Raw genomic sequence first — 17,056 nt, 5'->3', positions numbered from 1 at the left:
ACAACAGTTGCTAAAGACATGAAAAACCTTCAAGTTTCTGCCTCTGTTTTCAGATGACAGGGACTACAAGACTGAATTCGTTAGTATTGAAGCCACAATTCCACAACTTCCTGCAGAATTGTTTAAAAAGTCTAAGAGATTAGCTGACTTTGGATAAGGATTGATGAGGAAATTTCCATGCACACGAAAGAAAGAATAGGAAAGAAAGAAAGAAAAGAAGGTAGGAATAGCCCCTACAATACTGTAAATCATATCTAAAATGGTATTCCATCAGTGAGAAAGGGATAGGGAGGAGGCTGCTGCTCAGCTGGTTTCTTAATGACGTAATAGGTAAGTAACTTTACCTGCATTAGAAACACTGAATGCTTTTGTTTAGAAATAATTATCCTCCTATCACTCCTGATTTGGCTTCCTGTCCCAGTAAAATAAATAAATAAATAAATAAATAAATAAGATCAGAAAGTCAACTTTATTATTTCTGTTTTGTGACTAACATATTGTCTGTAAGTAAAAAGTCAACAGGAAAAGAAACATGGAGTTAACAAACAAAAACAAAAACAAAAAAACTTACAAATATTATATATGGAGTGGTAATTCGTGTCAAGAAAATGGTTGATATTAATAAAGAAGCTTTCCAGCTTCATTCTGGAGCTGGAAAGAAGCTCAAGCTGAGAGAAGCAGACCCGCACACACAACTGCCCCTCGCTGGTAAGCAGCTGCACATTGTGGGGAATCATACATGTACGTCCTTAGAAACAAAGACTGTCCTGGTAACCTTGCAACTTACTCTCCTTATTAACAATCGGACAGTTTATGATCCTGAAATATGGGACCAAATTGAGGTCAAGGTGTGGGACTCTGCAACTAAAAACGACAAGGTTGCAGTGGAATTGCTCAGCACCTGGCGAGCAATCTCTGAGGCCTTAAAGAGCCACGTGGGACCACAGTCAGAAACGTGTGGTTTGCCAGACAGTGAGGGAGCTGCGGGCTCCTTTACTGATCCTTCTGCTACGCCATGGGCCCCTCTGCTGCTACAGCCATCAAAAGCTTTTGCTGTTACACCCCCTGCTGACCTGGATGTGCCTTTTGACCCAGGCCTATTGGCCTTGAGAAGGAAATGGATATGCTTTTCTTCAATCTGGGAAGAATGACGGGATACAGAAGGCCTGAAGACCGAGTTGCTTGACAACTTAAAGCGAGACATATTGTTCAAAAGGAATGGAAAATGGAGACTTGTTTGTAGTCAAGAAAAGGGATGGAAAATGGAGACTGTTAAGTCATGGAACTTAACGGATTGTTTGTTACCTTTTCTGATTGTACATATGTATAGGCATACTCGGGTTTAGTATGTAAAGCAATGTTCTGTATATTTAGAAAGTTTGATGTTTGTGTGTGCATGTTGGTGGAGCGTAGACTCCCCGCACACCCAGTGCTGTTTACTTGCCTTTCATACCTTTTAGAAATATTTGTTTTACAAACATTACAAAATTCAGATTGTGTTGAGACCTCATTTATAACACTTTGGAGACTCAGGAGTTGGCCTCAGCGATCCTCGTGGGTCCCTTCCAGCTCAGGACGTTCTGTGGTTCTATGACCCCAGGGGAGAAGTGGTGACAGGTGACAACCAGACCAAGATACGGTAGGTTTGCCAGGATGGATTTCAGTGCCGAAGTTTCCTCCTCAAGTCTACTTCAGCCATGAGCTAGGGACGGCCCTCTGTGTGGTAACAGGCCCTGGTGCTGAGGTCACAGTGTATCCCTCCTACATCCCTCTGCCGTGCGTGCCAGCTGTGGCCCAGTTGCTTGTGGGGCCACTAGGAGGAGGACCCAGAGAGAGCGTTGTGTCTATCTGGGGACATCCTGCTGCGATGGAGAGGCTGAGAGCCCTTAGCGGTGAGGGGCAGCGGGAGGGAGGTTGGGGGCTGAAGCAGGACCCTTCCCAGCAGGCTGCTCGGGGCTGCGTCTCCTGCGGAGATTTCTCTCCCAGCTGGCCAAGATCCTCATCCCTACCAGCTCCAGCCCCCTGCAGCCAGCAGCACCGATGCCACCTGCTCCGTTCTTTCCTTCCTTCCAGGTGTGGGCTGCTGGCCCAGACGTAGCCGTCGCCAGGGCAGAGGCAGGGTGCCAGGGCCTGTCCCTGAAGCGGCCCCGACCTCTGCCAGTGTTGCGACTTTGCTAGAGCGCCTGCAAGACGAGGAGGTGAGCTGGGGGTTCCCCACCATGATGCAGCGGGGGGAGCAGGGGGAGCCTGTGCCTGGCGGCACCTCTGCCCTCCTGGTTTTCTCGTCCAGAAGTCCCGGCACAGGGCAGTGCCCAGCCTGGAGCTTCTCAAGGAGCAGTCCTTTGCCCGGGCCCCATCCCAAGGTCCCCTGGCTGCCCAAGCCCAGAGGCCAGGGGCTTTGTGTCCCTCTTGCAGCTTCCCAGCCCCAGCAGCACATCCCTAGGCTCTGCAGAGCGAGGGCAGGCAGCTGGCGGCGCGCTGGCAAGAGGAGCAAAGCAAGTGCAACTGATCCCTATGGTGCTCTGTCCCCAGGGCGACAGAGCGCAGACGTACTGCGAGCTGGAGACCGTCTTGTGGGGAGATGACAGCTGCCTGCAGTGCGGTGTCGTCAACCGGCTGCTAGCAGAGGTGTCCTGGGACCTGACAGCTGACCAGGTGAGATGGTGCTCTTGGAAGGTGAGGGGAGCAGCCTGCCAGGCATTGGAGGGCAATGCGGAGCACACAGACAGGTTTTGCTGGCCTTGGGGCCCCACAGAGGCTCTTGAGCCAACCTGAGCCTCTGTTTCAGGGCGTGACGGAAGACACGAAGGTGGCTGCCAGTGACGTCCTGGTGGCTCTGTCCCGCTCCCACTTCAGCTTCGTGCTAGCCGAGCTCCTGGCCCAGCTGAATGCCCCAGGGCAGATCTCCAAGGAGTTCGTGCTCATCACTGTGGGCAAACTCCTCAGCACCAACGGTACGGTCCAGCACCGCCATCCTCCCTCCCTCCCCTCCCCTCCCGCTTTGGGCCAGGCTAGGAGAGCTGGGATAGAAAGGGATCCTTCCCCTCTGCACGCAAGCCGTGCTGAGCTGGGGGGCACCGTGGCTGCAGCGCCTCCTCCCTCGCTGCCAGTGCCGGCTGGGGGCTCTGACCGTGGCCACTCTCCGCTCTCTTCGCAGCCCTGCAGTGCATCCCCTTCATGCGCGTGGTGCTGTTGGGGCTGCGCACCGTGGTGGGCCAGTTAGGGAGCGGCCGGATCCTGCGTGCTGCCTGCGGTGGTGAGTGGACCCTGGGGAGGGGCAGGGGCAGGGGCAGGGGCAGGGGCAGGGCAACCCCTGGCACCTCACTCTGGTCTCAGAGCGGGCATGGCGGGCCTGAGCCCACGGTGCTGTCAGCCCTGGGCCATCCCAAAGCGTTGGTGGCGCCTGGAAAGGGTGGGTGAAGGCTCCTATGGGCTGGAGGTGAAGGTGCCCGGGAACTCCTGGGTCCCCTTCCTGGGCTTTCCTACTGGGTTCATGTGCCTTGATGGGCAAAATTTGGGGAAGGGAAGGGCAGGGGAAGGCTGCAGAGGAAAATGCTGGAGCCCGTGAGGAGAAAGTGTCATGTGGAGGACAGAAATGGTGTGGTGTTGTCCTTGAGACACCTCGAGCACACAACTTGCCCTTGAACCTAGATCTGCTCCTGAGCTGAATGAACTGTGCTTCCAGCAGGCTGGCGGGGGGTGCCGCTCCCTTCCCTGCTCCAGGCTCCTTTTTCTCTTCTCTTGCTGCAGCTCTGGAGCAGTGGGCCAAAGTGGTCAACGTTTACATCTGCACCTGGAAAGGATGCTCCTTGCCTGCTCCGGAGAAGGAGCAGCTCTACGAAAGCCTTTCCCAGGTGTTGTGCTCTGTGGCAAGCACCTTGCTGGACTGCCAGGAGGAAGAGGTGAGAAGTGCTGCTTTCCCAGCTGGGGACGGCAGCAGGGATGTCCCCTGTGCCTGTGCCTCTGTCTGTGCCCAGCGGGCTGGCTGCAGAAGGCCCCAGCCTGGCTCTGTGCCTGGGGCTGGGGGCTCCCTTCGGGGAAGCAGCTGAAGCCCAGGGCATTTGGGCAGGCAAGGCGGGGGGTGAGGGGTGGGGAAAACCTCTCTGCCCTGCCCCTCTGTGGGCAGGGCAGACCTTCAGCCTTTGACACTGGGCCTTCCCGCTTCCTCTCCAGGACAAGCAAGCTGTCATCGGGGCCATGACTCCCTTGATGCGTGTCCTCCTGCACAAGGAGGAGCACCGGGAGCATGTCTGGGAGCAGCTCCTCTGGCTCCTGCACCAGTATCGGACGGTACAAGACGCCTCCAGAGTGACCAAGGTGAGTTGTGGCGCAGGGCCTGGCACGGCCGTGGGGTCTGTGCAAGTGGCACAAGGGCTCAGGGATCTGTGGCATGCAGGGAGGAGCCAGGGAGCTTCCCTTAGAGAAACATGCAACAGGGAGGTCAATGGAGATGTGAAGCTCCCTCGGCTCTTCAGGCAAGGGAAGAGCAACCGTGATGGGGCCAGGAGGGAGCCAAGAGGCAGTGGGGCCCACCTATGGGAGATGGGAGGCTTTGCCCCCACCTCCCTGGGGGCTTTTTGCATGGGGAGCTCTGTTGCTGTGCACAGTTGCTCCATTTGCAAGTGGCTTGACATGGCTTCGGCCCTTTCTTCCTCTCCTGTTCTCTTGCAGAGTCTCCTTTCTTTCCTGGAGGCCTTGGAGCAAGTTCAGATCCCCATCCCCAAGGGCAAGTGTCTTGCCATCAGCAGTGTCGTGTACAGCGAGGTAAGGGGAGCCTGCAGCCACACAGCCACAGCAATTCCCTCTTGGCTGAGTCTCAGGAGGACTCCAGAGCCCCGAGTCTTTGAATGCTGCTCAGCCTTGGCTCCTGGGTGGGTCCTGGGTGCTCCAGACCTGTGCGTGTGTCCCTGGGGACGCTGTGGGGTGGGCTGGGTTTTGGCTGGGGGTCCTCTTGCCACAAGTGCCCAGGGAGATGAGAGCTGGCAGCGCCGTTTCTTTTCGGGCCCTCTCAATGCTGCTGGGACTTTCTCCACCATGTGGGACCTTGTTCCCACAGCTCACTGACGACACCAAAGAGCACAGCCAGGACCAGAAGGCAGAGCTGAGCCAGTGCATCCTGCTGCAAGGTAAGGAGAGGAGCTGTGGTGATGCCCTGTGGTGTCCCGGCAGCTCTCTCCCAAAGCTCAGAAATGGGGGTAAGCTGCTTGCTAATGCAGGATGGGATTTCCTCCCCACAGCTCGCATCTTCCCAGAGGAGACGATCCTGTTCCTGGAGTCCCAGCTGGGCCACGAGAGGGAGGCCGTGCGTGTGGCAGCCCTGGGTCTGCTCGGTGCTCTGGCACGCTGTGATGGTCAGTACTGCGGGGTCAGGGCTTGGAGGGCTCTCTTCCGCCCTCTGGGCTGTGCCTCCACGCATGCCTCACTGGATCTCTTGCAGAGCCCGCGATGGCAGAGAGGCTGCCCCAGGTGGTGGAGGCTGTCAAGCGTGTGTGCAGGGACCCCAGCATCCGGGTGAGCTGCTTTGGGAAGGGACTGTGCCATCGGGGTCGGGGTCGGGGTGGGAGAGAAACCTTTTCCCTCAGGGCAAAGGCAGAGCCTGGCAAGGCTGGACTAGAAGGGCTCGGACCTAGCCAGCCATTTCCCCGCTCCTTCATGTTTACCGGAGGGAGGGCTGACGGCCAGAGGTGATGCCGCTGCCAGCATGGGCAGGTCCCCGTGTCCCTGTGCTAAGCACATTTGACCCCCGGCAGGTGAGGAGGGCAGTTCTGCACTTCATCAGGGAGCTGCTCAGTGCCAATGCCCAGAGCTGCTCAGCGTGGGATGTCGTGGGCTACATCTTCAGCGAGTTCAGCCAGAGCTCGAGCAGAAGGGTAAGGACAGCGTGCAACATCTTCCCTGGGGAGATCTGCTGCCAGGAGGCTGGCATGGGAGCCTGCTGGGGCCACACCTGAGCCTTCTGGGGCAGGAACTGAGAGCAAGCGGGGCGGGGGGTTCCCAATGTTGTCTTGCAGGCTGCGGGACTCCTGTCTGCCCAGGAAGCCCAGGAAGAAGGAGCTCTCCAAGGGCTGTGCATGGACGTCCTGGGGTCCCTGGACATCTCTGTGAGAGGGATGGCCAAAGTAAGTCCTCCTCTGTCCTGCTGCTGCTGCTCCTCTCCTCTCCTCTCTTCAGGCCGTTTGTTCCTTTGCACACCTGAAAGCTCCCCCCCAGCATGCTCGGAAGTGCTCAGGGAGATGCACACCATCCTCCCCATCTCTGAGCTGAGGCAGAAATGCTGACGGGCTGAATTGTCTCATTGCCTACAGCTCCTGTGGCCGAGGCTGCTGATCTATGTGATGCCAGCCAAGTACACGGGCATGCTGATCCCCCTCTCGCGCTGTCTCCGCGCCCTGGCTGAGAGCAATGAGCTGACAGCAGGGCATGAGCATCACGAACTGGATCCCGATGTCCTCAACGCCCTGTTGCAAGGTAGGAGTAGCAACTCCCCCACGGAGCTCTGCTTCCCTCTGGGTCTGCGTCCTGCAGGGACGGCAGCGTGGCAGGGCACGGTGTGGCTCGGCATCTCACCCAGCATTTCTTTCTCCCCGCAGACACGACGCTGACTCCGCACAACTTGCTGGCTCGCCTGCTGGTGGTGGCGGGGTCTCCTTTTGCGGGCAGTGAACTCCAAGCTGCTGCCTTGCTGGTGCTGCAGAGCCTCCACAGCAGGATCCACGCAGCTGTGGGGGCCACGTGGAACACCGAGATTCCCCTGCTGCTGCAGTACCTCCAAGGTAAAGTGCTGCTGGGGAGGGGGAGAGGAAGGGAGGGCATGGCAAGTCAGCTTCCCAGCATGGCTAAGGGGAATCCCCGCCTGGTGCCCAGAGCTTGTTCTGCTGCCGTTTCGTTTCCCTGCCCGGGAGCCAGCACTGAAGCTGGGGTCCCACAGCGATCCATTCGTCCCGGCGCATGGATGGGGCCCTTCCCGTCCCCTTGGACAGCGTGCTGGTCCTGGTGGCACCTCCATGGCCCTGCTGGGGCGGTGCTTGTGGGGAGGGACGGATGGCTGCTTCTGGAGCGGGTGCAGCCACCAGCTTCCCTGGGCCAGGCCAGCTTGGCAGCAGCTCTTCTGTTGTGGCTTGGTCCGAAGCAAGGTTTTTGTCTTCTTTCTAGGAGGAAAGGGGAACATCCCAGACGCTGCCGAGTGGGAGCGCCGTCTGCTTCAGGTACTGCAGCCCTGGGAGGCGTAGCATATAGATAGAGGTGGCATTCCCCAGCTGGCAGGGGTGTTTCCCAGGCACCCCACTCCTCCTCCTCCTCCTGCATCTCTCTCTCTCCCTTCTCCCACGGGCCACAGCTCTCGTGGAAGGCCACTCTGGCATGGCCGTGTGCCTTGGCACTGCCTCTTCCTGCTTGTCAAAGGCCAAGAAGCATTCGCTTCCTCTCCTGTTCTCTCCTGCAGTTCCTGAGGGCATCCCTGGAAACCATCGGGGACGACGCCTGGATCAAGCGCCTGAGCTGTGCGCTGAGCCAGCGGCTGGACAGCTCTCCCAGCAGCTCTGGGGAGAAGGTCGGTTCCCTGCCCGGCTCTCCCCTGGCAGCGCAGCCACGGGGCCTCCGCCCACGTGCGGGGCTGGGGCTGGGGCTGCAGGCGGTGCTTGCCCACGAGGGCTGTCTGCGCTGCTTCCCCGGCCCTTGCCCCCCGCGGCCTTTCCCTCCTCTCGTGCTGAGCGGGGCTGGCGAAAGCCCATCCCTGCGTCCGGGCTCGGCTGCTCCCCGTGCGCTGGCCCCGTTGCAGCACGCCAGGCTGTTGCTGCATCTCGGGCTCGGCTTGTTCCCTTGCAGGCTTTCCTATACAAGGCTCTTGGGACGACGCTGGCAGCTTGTCAGGAACTCCCACACGTCCAAGAGAACCTGCTGCAGCATCTGACGAGAGCACAACCTGAGGAGCCATCTGAGGCCCAGGTGAGCTTCCCTGCTCTGTCCCTGGGGGAAGGGGCTTCTCCCGGCCCTGCTCCAGGCTCCTCATCGCTGCCCGCCACTGTGGCTGGCCATGACTGAACGGCTGGGCCCGTGCCGACTGTCCCTCGGTCTCTTGTTGCAGGGAATCATTTCTCTCGTCTGCCAAGCCGCCGACAGCCACTTCGGCCTGGTCTTGGAGACTTTAACAACATTTGCTGCCACCTTGTGCAGTGGCCGGGGCTTGAGGGTTTCCAGACGCAGGAAGGTGAGGTGTTTGGGGTTTCCCTCCCTGGCTGTCTTCCACCTGCTTTTCATCGTGGGCTGTGGGGGGCCATGGGGCGGACGTCTCACAGCATCTCTTGCAACGCAGACGCCCCAGGCCAGCAGGAGAGCTGAGGCCACTTGCAGTGCTGTCATGCTCGCCCACAGCAGCATGGCACTGCGTGCCTCCAAGGAACAACTGCTCGCCCACGTGGAGGCAGACATCGCGGGCAACATCCTGCTGCTCTCCATCTCCAGCAGCCAGGTGAGAGCTCGGGGCGTGCAGGGGCAGGGCTGCTGGGTGCAATCCCAGCTCCAAGCCCTCCGTGCTAGGGCATCCTGAGAGGGACCGTCTCTTTCCAAAGGTCCCCCGAGGAATGGTTTGTCCCAGCAGGAAGATCCATTCCCCTAGATTTCCCCCGCGTGCACATGTTCCTCTCGCAGCCCATGGCCCTTCCTCCAGTTCCAAGGGTTTTCTTCTTCTCTCTTGGGCCCCAGAACTTGCAGACCAATCTTGCCGTGGCGCAGAGCATCCTTGAGGTCGGCTGTGCCGTCCAAGCTGTGGGGAACTTGGGCAGCTTCCATCCTGTCCTGAAGCAAAAGCTGCTGCTGATCCTGCAGGTGAGTGCCCAGAGCCAGGGCTGTCTTGCAGGGGAGTTTGGGGCCATGCCAGGAGGCAGGAAGGTCTCCCTCAGCCGCGTGGGAGCTCCTGAGTGCTGCAGCCAGTGTCTGGCAGGAGTGCCCGTCCCCGGGCAGGGTGCGAGAGCTCTCCTGTGCCCAATGCCCACTTGGCAACTTTCTCTTGCAGAACTTGATGAAGACGACTCTCTGGGACTTCCCGGCAGCGTCCCTGCACCTGAAGGTGATTCTGGCCCTGGAGCAGTGGAGGTAAGAGCGAGGAGCTGCGGGGGCTGTGAGGCGGGATGATGTTCCTCCTATCGGGGAGCTCCCAAAGAGCAGCACTCCCTGCCACAGCCTAGGCTGGTTGTCGATGAGGACAAGCCCAGATGCCATGTGACCCTCTCTGGAGAGCGCTAGGAACTCCTCTTATATTTTTCCCTCGTCTTGTTTTTTCCCCTTGCCAGCAAGCTGGAGATCTTGTTCAGCAGCGAGGAAATTTTCAGCCTGCTGTCTGACTGCTGCCAGGCCATCCTGCCACTTCCCTCAGCGGCTGAGCAGATTAGGAAGATCAGGAACGCAGAGCAGGCAGTGCTGCAGCTCCAGGTAACTTGCTGTCCCTTCCCAGCACAAGCTGTGTGCTGGCAGCAGCCGTGATCCTGCATCTCCGTCCCTCTCCTCCGCTTTCAGTCCCTGCACATGGCCACGAAGGCTCTGGGCCGGCTCATGGCAGTCCTGCTGAAGACAAAGCCAAGCCCTGTCGACTTTGTAGACATCGCCGGGGTGAGTATCCATGGGGTGCTGGAGGCCAAGAAGTGGGCCCTGCAGGGGGGAAAGCCAAGAGGCAGCCCCTGGCTGGCTGCAGCAGGGAGCTGGCTGCAGGGAAAAGCTCCTGGGTGGGAGCAGGTGCGTCTGAAGAGAGTGGGGCAGTGCCGCAGGGCAGGCCCTCAGGGCAAGTGCCAGGAAGGGAGGGAAATGGAGAGGGATGGCGGGAAGGGAAAGATGCCCCTTGGCAGACAGAGCTGCTCTGCCCCAGGTGCTGTGGTTCTGGCTCTCCTCGGACAAGCCGTGGGTGTGCAAGAGGGCCCTGCAGGTCTGCGCCCAGCTGCTGGAGGACTGCAGAGATGGAGTGGCTTTTCAGGTGAGGAAGGATGCCCAGCGTGTGCCCCCAGCTGCAAGGGGGCCTGGCAGGGCAGCTCTGCCCAGCTGTGCACGGGCTGTGGGGTCCCCCAGCACCCAGCCCCCCTCTGCCCAGTCCTGGCCTGAGCAGGGCGCGGCTGGGAGACGCAAGGGAGTGCTGGGGCCACCTCCAGCCCTTGTTCTTCCTCTCGCCCCTGCAGACAAGAGGTGCCTACCTGCCGTTTGGCGCCTTGGCGGGATTGCTGGGGCCTCTGACCTGTGAGCCCACGAGCAGCTCCCGCCAGCTGGCTGCTGCCTGCCTCAGCTCCCTTCTCCACATCCAAGGTGAGTGTGAGTAGAGCAGGCGCCTGCCGGCCCTCTGCCCCACCTGGCCCTAGCGGGATCCCCCGCGGGGGCTGGGCCCTGCCACCAGGAGGGAAAGGAGAGGCACGGTGCTCGGCTGCTGTCCTGTCCCCAGCCTGTTCGTCCTCCACCTCCCCAGCCAGCTGGGGAGGGATCCTGGCAGAGGGCCACCCAGTGCCACCTGCCAGCAGCGTTTCCTGCAGCCGGGGGCACTCAGAACCTGGCAAGGGCCATCCCGCTGCAGCGAGTTCAAGACTGACTCCCCTGGCCTTCAGCAAAGGCTGGGAAGGGAAGTTCAGTTGCCCTAAGTGGGACTTCCCTTTTCTCCCCGTGCTCGTTGCAGCCAAGGCCACGAACAGGCTGTTGGAGACAGACGACCTTGCGAGCTTGTGTGAGGGGCTGAGTGCTCGCAGCGACGCCTCTCAGCAGCTCCAGACCTCCATCCAAATTGCAGAGGTAAGGAGTGCCCTCAAGCTTGCCTTATGTTCTGAAGAGCTGGAGCGGAGCCGTGACGGGCTCTCGATCTCTCCTGGTTCCTGCATCTTTCCAGATGGTTTGCAAAAACGTCCCCAGAGAACAGGCTGAAGACTTCATGAATGCCATCCAGGAGCCCTTCCGGCGTGCCAGAGGAAGCCGCGTGCGTGCTGCAGGCAACTGGATGCTCACCTTTCTGGAAACCCGGGGAAAGGACATTGGTCCAGACGTAAGAGACCTTTTTCCATGCCTTGGACTTTCTCGCTTTGGCTGTCGCACCACACATCTTGCCGGTTGTGTGCTAAAGAAGCTCTCGGGGCAGAGTCAGGGCTCGGGCAGGGTGCTAGGGGTGAAATTTCGCCTTCGAGCGTGAAAGCGTGGCAAGGGAGCAGGTGTGGCTCATGGGCTGAACGTCCATGTTCCCGTGCCAAGACGTTCTTTCTCCCCTGCTTCTTTCAGGTGCGAGGAATCCTCTCCACCCTGCACAGCCGCACAGAGTCCATGCTGGAGCCCTCGTTCATGTACTTCGTGCACCATGCGGTGCTGATCCTGGCCCGCCATCACGAGAGGCTCACGATGAACGTCATCCTCGAGAAGTTTGTGCCTCTGGACAGGTACATGCGCTCCTCCCTTTCCTGCTGGGCTCAGAGAGCCGTAGCTTGCCTCCCCTCCCCTAGGGCGATCCAAGGGAAGCAGCAGCTCCTTGTCCTCCACCCAAATGTCGGAGGTGTGCTTGTAGCACTGGGAACAGAGCAGACGGGCTCATGGTTGCACATCTCTTGGCAGAAACACACTGGAGCTGTGGAGGACTCTGGGGAGAGACAGCATTGGCCTCAGTGTGCTGAAGCGCTTAGCGAGGAAGCTGAGGAGAGTGGGAGACGACAGCTGCCAGCCCAGCTCGTCCAGTTGCAGGCTGCACGCCCACCAGCCTTCTGCGGAGTCCTTGACTGTACGTTCAGAGGCTTTGTGCCTGCTCCCCCACTCCCAGTCCGAGGGCAAGGCGTTGGGTGCCCTTTGCAAGCATCTCTGGACACTGCCAGGACACTGCTGCAGTGTCTCAGCGGTAGCAGTTCGGGACGGCCGGGACAGCCGCTGCTCCCAGGCTGCAAGGCTGTCCCGGAGACGGGGCGTGCAGGCAGTAGAAGTGCCCCAGGCAGCCAGCGGGCCGGGGCTGGCAAAGCTCTTGTTTAACGGGTGCTTGTCGGGTGCTCTCATTTCCCTGCAGGTCACCCGTGCCATCTCCGAAATGGTGTCCGTGCAGTCCAAGGAGGGGGTCCAGAGCTTGCTTCCCTCCCTCCTCCCTGGGCTCCTGCTGCAGCTCAGCAAGGCACTGGGGAAAGAGATGCTGTTTGCGCCCCTCAGCCCCTGGAGAGGGCACGCTGAGGATCAGCGGCAAGAGGGCAACGTGTGCAGGTCAGGAGCAGGAGGGGCAGGGCAAAGGGGGCTTGAATGGCCTAGCCAAGCATGCTTGTGTGTTTCCTGTCCTGCTTTGTGGCCCAGCTCTGGCCACGGGCAGCTGTGCTTTCCTGCCGTGGAGGCTCTGCCGGTGTAATTCCCGGCCTGTCAGGGTGCACCAAGCATTGCACTCAGGCGGTGCTGCCTCCCTGGGGAGGTTCGAGTGCTCAGATCAGTCCCCCCACAACACAACACAACACAACACAACACAACACAACACAACACAACACAACACAACACAACACAACACAACACAACACAACACAACACAACAACAGGGCACCTTGCCACACAGTTGCTTTTCTGGCCAGCTTTCCTGACTTGGTGGCTACAGAGCGTTGCCTCTGCACTTCTTTGCCTCTCTCTCCCTCGCTGGAGCTTGGGATGAGTGAAAAACCAGCTCGTAAAGCTGCTGAGCGTTCTTGCTCTGCTAAGTCTTCCCCTGCGGAACACTGCTCTGATCTGAGACTTCTCTGGCTCTTGCTCTTTCCCAGGCCTTTCTGTGAAACTCTCTTGTCAGTGCTGAGCAAATGCACTGAGAAGAGCTGGCTGCCGCCGTTCTGGAGGCAGAAAATGTCGGCGCTGCTGGAGAGCCCCCGCACTTATGCCGAGGGCATGTGCCTCCTGACGAGGTGAGAGCCCCAGGGCAGCATCTCGCCTTCCTCTCGGTGGCTGCGCCCAGGGGAACGGCTGCCGGGGCCCTTTCCTGCGTGCTCGGGGAGCTCTGTGCAGGGCAGAGCAGCGCCTGTGCTGGAGGAGGGCAAGTCCGCGGTGGCAGCCTGCAGCCTTCCCACTTGACCGGGCGTTGCCCCTTGTGCTCTTTGTGCAGTGTCCTGCTCCGTGCCCAGCTCATCTCCCGGGAGCTGATTGAGATCTTCTCCCAGTGGCTGCGCTACCCATCAGCAAAACTGCAGCTGACGGCCATGGCTTTCTTTGCTGAGGTGAGGCAGTAGGAGGGCAGGGGGCCTCCCCAGGGCTTTTCTGAAAGACATTGCTGCTTGGGCTGCCTCTTGCTGTGGGGAGAGATGAGAAGCAAGCGTCCCCATCGAGACTCCTTTGTGCGAAGCCTGTTTGTGTGCTGTGCCTGGGCTGAGGTTGTGTCCTGACTCTCGTGGCTGTGTTGCTCTGTTGCAGCTGATGAAGGAGCCGCCTCTTGAGAAGAGGAACGTCCTGAAGACTCTGCGTGTCTTGGCTGAGAAAGCACAGCACCGAAGCAGCACCATAAGGCAGCTGGCAGCGAGAGCTCTGGGCAACGCAGCCGGCAGCATGCCCGTGGAGGTGAGACGGATTTCCCTGCGCTCTGACTGCAGGGATATTCCCCTCCCTAGCAAGACCCCGGGGGAGAGCTGCTTCAAGGGTCTGGACAGAGCGGCAAAGGCAAAAGCAGGGCTCCTTTCTCTGATTCCGCGCTCCTTTCCCTGATGCCAGCAGGGCTGCCGAGGGCAAATTGGGTGCCAAATGTCAGAGGAACAGTGCTTTGGAGCAGAGCTGTCAGCCACGGAAAGAAAGAGCAGCCCTTGGAGGCAGGGAGAGCCCTAAGTCTGTGCACGTCTTTGCCTTTGCAGGTGCGGAAGCACGGGAGACAAGTTGTCCAGGTGCTGCAACAGAGCCTGGCGGACACTGCCTGTCCCGAGGTGGTTGCAGAAAGCATGCTGGCGCTAGCTGAGCTCGTGAGGGTGCTGCAGGCGGTGAACTTGGGATCGGCCTTTGAAGACATCGCCAGGTCCACCAAGATGTTCTTCGAGTCTGTGAGTGAAGCCAGCTCTTGCTGACGCTGCTCTGAGAAGCGTGGGGTGGGCAGGGGCCTGCACGCGCCGCCTGGATGGCCTCTGCTGGCTGAGTGCCTGCTTCGGCCTCGTTACCCAGCTGACAAACGGCTTTCTGCTTGCAGGAAGAAGAGTACCTTCGCTACTCGGCCTTGCGCCTCTATTCAGTCCTGGCCTCCTCAGCCTCGAGCAAGCGGTCGTTCTTTGCCGGAGAAGTGGCGGAAACATGGGTCAGCCTTTTCCTGCACCTCCGGGATCCCGACTTTGCAGTTGCCAGCGTAAGTGCCCTTGGAGCTTGCTCCCAAAGCCCCAGAAAGCTGCGTGGCCACGGCCGAGGCGTAGCTGGCTGAGCTCCCTGGGCAGGTCCCAGACACGCTGCTGGAGGAGGAATGACGGCACAACTCTCTTCTTCAGATGTGCAAGATCACCTTCAGGCTCTGTGTTCCATTTATGGGGCTGAGGCGGCCACGGGAGATCATCTCTCTCTGCAAGAGGCTGGGTGCACAAGAGCTGCAGGATGCGCTCTGCACTTACCTGGTAAGTAAGCTGTGCTCCAGCGAGACGTCAGGGCCCTGCCCTGGCTCCCTCAGGGGAGTGTGCGGTGCTGCATGTGGGGCTGGCCGGGACTGGGCCATGGCCATCCCTCCTGGCCACCCACTGCCTCTCCCCTTCCCCCTGTCCCAGCTGGCTGAGGGGCAACAGAAGGCATCTTTTTGGACCCCCGTGAACTTGTGCCTTCCTGTCTTGCCCTAGGCCAGATACGCCCCGCCAGAGTTGGAGAGGCTCCGTACCGTAGCCAGGAGAGGCTGCCTAGAGAACGGGCAGAGGCTGCACCCATCGACCTTCGAAATCCTTGGTGAGAGCCCGCACTGGAACTTACCGCTCCCTTTCCTGACCAGAGAGCTGTAGGGGCCTCTGCTTTCTCTTTCCTCCGGGCCCTGCCTTTGCAGAACAGGGCAGACACCGTGCTGTGTCCCATGGGCTGAAGATGGGGTAGACAGGGACGCAGGGCTTTGCCTTGCAACCTGCCTCCGAGTTCCTTCAAAAGCTTGAGCAACCATCAAGGAGTGATCTGGAGAATCTGGAGAGCAGCTCCAGGGTGGCAGGGGGCACAGCTGCCTGGGCTAGCTGCTCACAGCTCTGTCTGTCTTGTTGCAGCTTTCCAGGGCCTGAGCAGCACTGAGGACACCCAAGCGTGGAGAAGGCAGACAAGGCCCTCTGTGTCTGTGGCACCCTGTGGACAATAAAACTCTGTACATGTACGTGGTCTCACCGCTCGCTGTGTCCTTGGGGAAATCCAACTCAACGTGGCCTTTTGCACCCTTTGCACCTTCCAGAAACTCATCTTGGGCATCTTTGGAAAACTGCTCTCCAAAGCAGTTCTCAACATGCGCTTCTGGGATGATTTTACTCAGGTGGGCAGCTGAGCTCCACCACAACCGCTCTCTCACTCCCCCTCCTCAAAGAGGAACAGGGCGAAAATAGGATTCAAAGGGCTTGAGGGTTGAGATAAGGACATGGAGATTGCTCAACAATGATCGTGACAGGCCAAACAGAGTAGGGAGACAGTCACATTTATTGCCTATTCCTAACAAGCTAGAGAAGTGAGAAACAAAGGAAAGAAACTCAAAATGACATCCACCCTCTTTCACCTCCTCCCCCCAAGCGGCACAGGGGAATGGGGGCTGTGGTCAGTCTATGGCACTTCACTGCTCCTTCTTGGTCACTCTTGTCCTCTGTGCTGTGGAGTCACTCCCATGGGATGCCATCCTTCCCAAACTGATCCTGCGGGGGCTTCCCACAGGCAGCAGCTCTTCCAGAACTGCTCCAGGTATGGGTCCGTACCACAGGGTCCATCCCTCAGGAGCAAACTGCTCTAAGCTGGGTCCCCCACGGGCAGCAGCTCCTACCAGACCCCTTGCTCCTTCCTGCGTGGGCTCCTCTCCACGGGCTACAGCTCCAGCCCGGGATCTGCTCCGGCAGGGGTCTTCCACAGGCCACAGCCTCTCTCGGTGCAGGGCCACATGCTCCACTGGGGAATCCTCCACGGGCTGCGGCGTGGAACCCTGCTCCACCGTGGTACTCCACGGGCTGCAGGGGGGCAGCCTGCTTCACCATGGTCCTCACCACAAACTGCATCTGGGACATACATGCGTTTCTCAACACTGTTTTTCATCAACCAGCATCAAGCAGACCCAGAGGTTTTTCAAATGCATGCGGGGCAGGCGCTGAGCTCTGCTCTCTGGGGACAGCAACAAGACCTGAGGGAACAGCACGGAGCTGAGCACTGGAACAGGCTGCCGAGGGAGCTTGTAGAGTCTTTTCCTTTGGAGATATTCAAAAGCTGCCTGGATGCGATCTGATCCTCTGTGACATGCTCTAGGTGACCCAGCTTGAGCAGGGGGATTGGACTACAGGATCTCTGGAGGTCCCTTCCAGCCTCAGCCGTTCCGTGATTCTGGGACAGGGGTTGGTCAGGCTAGCTGAGAGGAAAAAGTGCTGCACCGAGAGGGTGGTCGGGCTCTGGAAAAGGCTCCCCAGGGCAGCGGTCACAGCACCAAGCCTGCCGGAGTTCAAGAAGCGTTTGGACAACGCTTCTTGGACACAGGCTCTGATTTTTTGGGCGGTCCTTTTGTTACATATGGAGTGGTAATTCGTGTCGAGAAAATGGTTGATATTAATAAAGAAGGGGGAGATTTGGGAGTGTGGTCAGGGGGGTCGGAAAGCCCCATGTTTGATGGTAACATCAGACTCTTCACGATGAGGCCACCAGGAATGTAAAAGAGCTTAGAGGGAACAAAGAAGGGTGATTCAGGAGACGCCATGCAGTCTCCGGTTGCTTCTTCTCCAGCCATTAAGGCATGGAAGTTTCTGGGTGTTTGCTGTTGCTGTTATATGCAAAGTTGTTTGACCAATGAAAAGTTGTTTTTGAAAAGGACTGCTGTGGGGAGAAGGGTATAAGAGGGGAGCCTGCCCTCAAAATAAAAAAAAAGGCAGCACGATATAATGAAGTTATGGCATCAATAAAGAAGTAGAAAGAAGGAATGAAAAGGAGACCA

General features: G+C 59.0%; 1 protein-coding gene across 1 annotated transcript; it reads left to right on the top strand.

Annotated features, from left to right (window-relative positions):
* The first annotated feature begins 608 nt into the window (after positions 1-608).
* LOC137855308 (maestro heat-like repeat-containing protein family member 2B) lies at positions 609-14,906 on the top strand. Its single transcript, XM_068679345.1, has 39 exons — positions 609-708; positions 1,534-1,639; positions 1,928-2,198; positions 2,533-2,655; positions 2,789-2,954; positions 3,158-3,256; positions 3,751-3,902; positions 4,174-4,317; positions 4,672-4,764; positions 5,057-5,126; positions 5,238-5,351; positions 5,438-5,511; positions 5,751-5,870; positions 6,012-6,119; positions 6,306-6,468; positions 6,591-6,773; positions 7,153-7,205; positions 7,442-7,549; positions 7,825-7,944; positions 8,084-8,206; positions 8,312-8,467; positions 8,701-8,823; positions 9,011-9,090; positions 9,288-9,426; positions 9,511-9,603; positions 9,857-9,961; positions 10,161-10,284; positions 10,646-10,758; positions 10,853-11,005; positions 11,236-11,390; positions 11,563-11,725; positions 12,002-12,189; positions 12,726-12,863; positions 13,061-13,172; positions 13,366-13,509; positions 13,797-13,979; positions 14,123-14,275; positions 14,412-14,534; positions 14,751-14,906. Exons 1-39 carry the CDS (start codon positions 609-611, stop codon positions 14,904-14,906), a joined length of 5,091 nt encoding a protein of 1,696 aa, XP_068535446.1.
* The last annotated feature ends 2,150 nt before the right edge of the window (positions 14,907-17,056 follow it).

This window comes from Anas acuta, chromosome 4 (genome assembly GCF_963932015.1).
Source record: "Anas acuta chromosome 4, bAnaAcu1.1, whole genome shotgun sequence".
Taxonomy (NCBI): domain Eukaryota; kingdom Metazoa; phylum Chordata; class Aves; order Anseriformes; family Anatidae; genus Anas; species Anas acuta.
This window is presented reverse-complemented; position numbering and strand designations above follow the sequence as displayed.

What these genes read in the sequence shown, in the direction of transcription:
- LOC137855308 (XM_068679345.1), top strand. Translation starts at nt 609, where the DNA reads ATGGTTGATATTAATAAAGAAGCTTTCCAGCTTCATTCTGGAGCTGGA. An exon ending in GCAGGGACCCCAGCATCCGG is followed by an intron (nt 5,512 to 5,750) that starts GTGAGCTGCTTT and finishes GACCCCCGGCAG; the next exon opens with GTGAGGAGGGCAGTTCTGCA. An exon ending in AGGAGCCATCTGAGGCCCAG is followed by an intron (nt 7,945 to 8,083) that starts GTGAGCTTCCCT and finishes CTCTTGTTGCAG; the next exon opens with GGAATCATTTCTCTCGTCTG.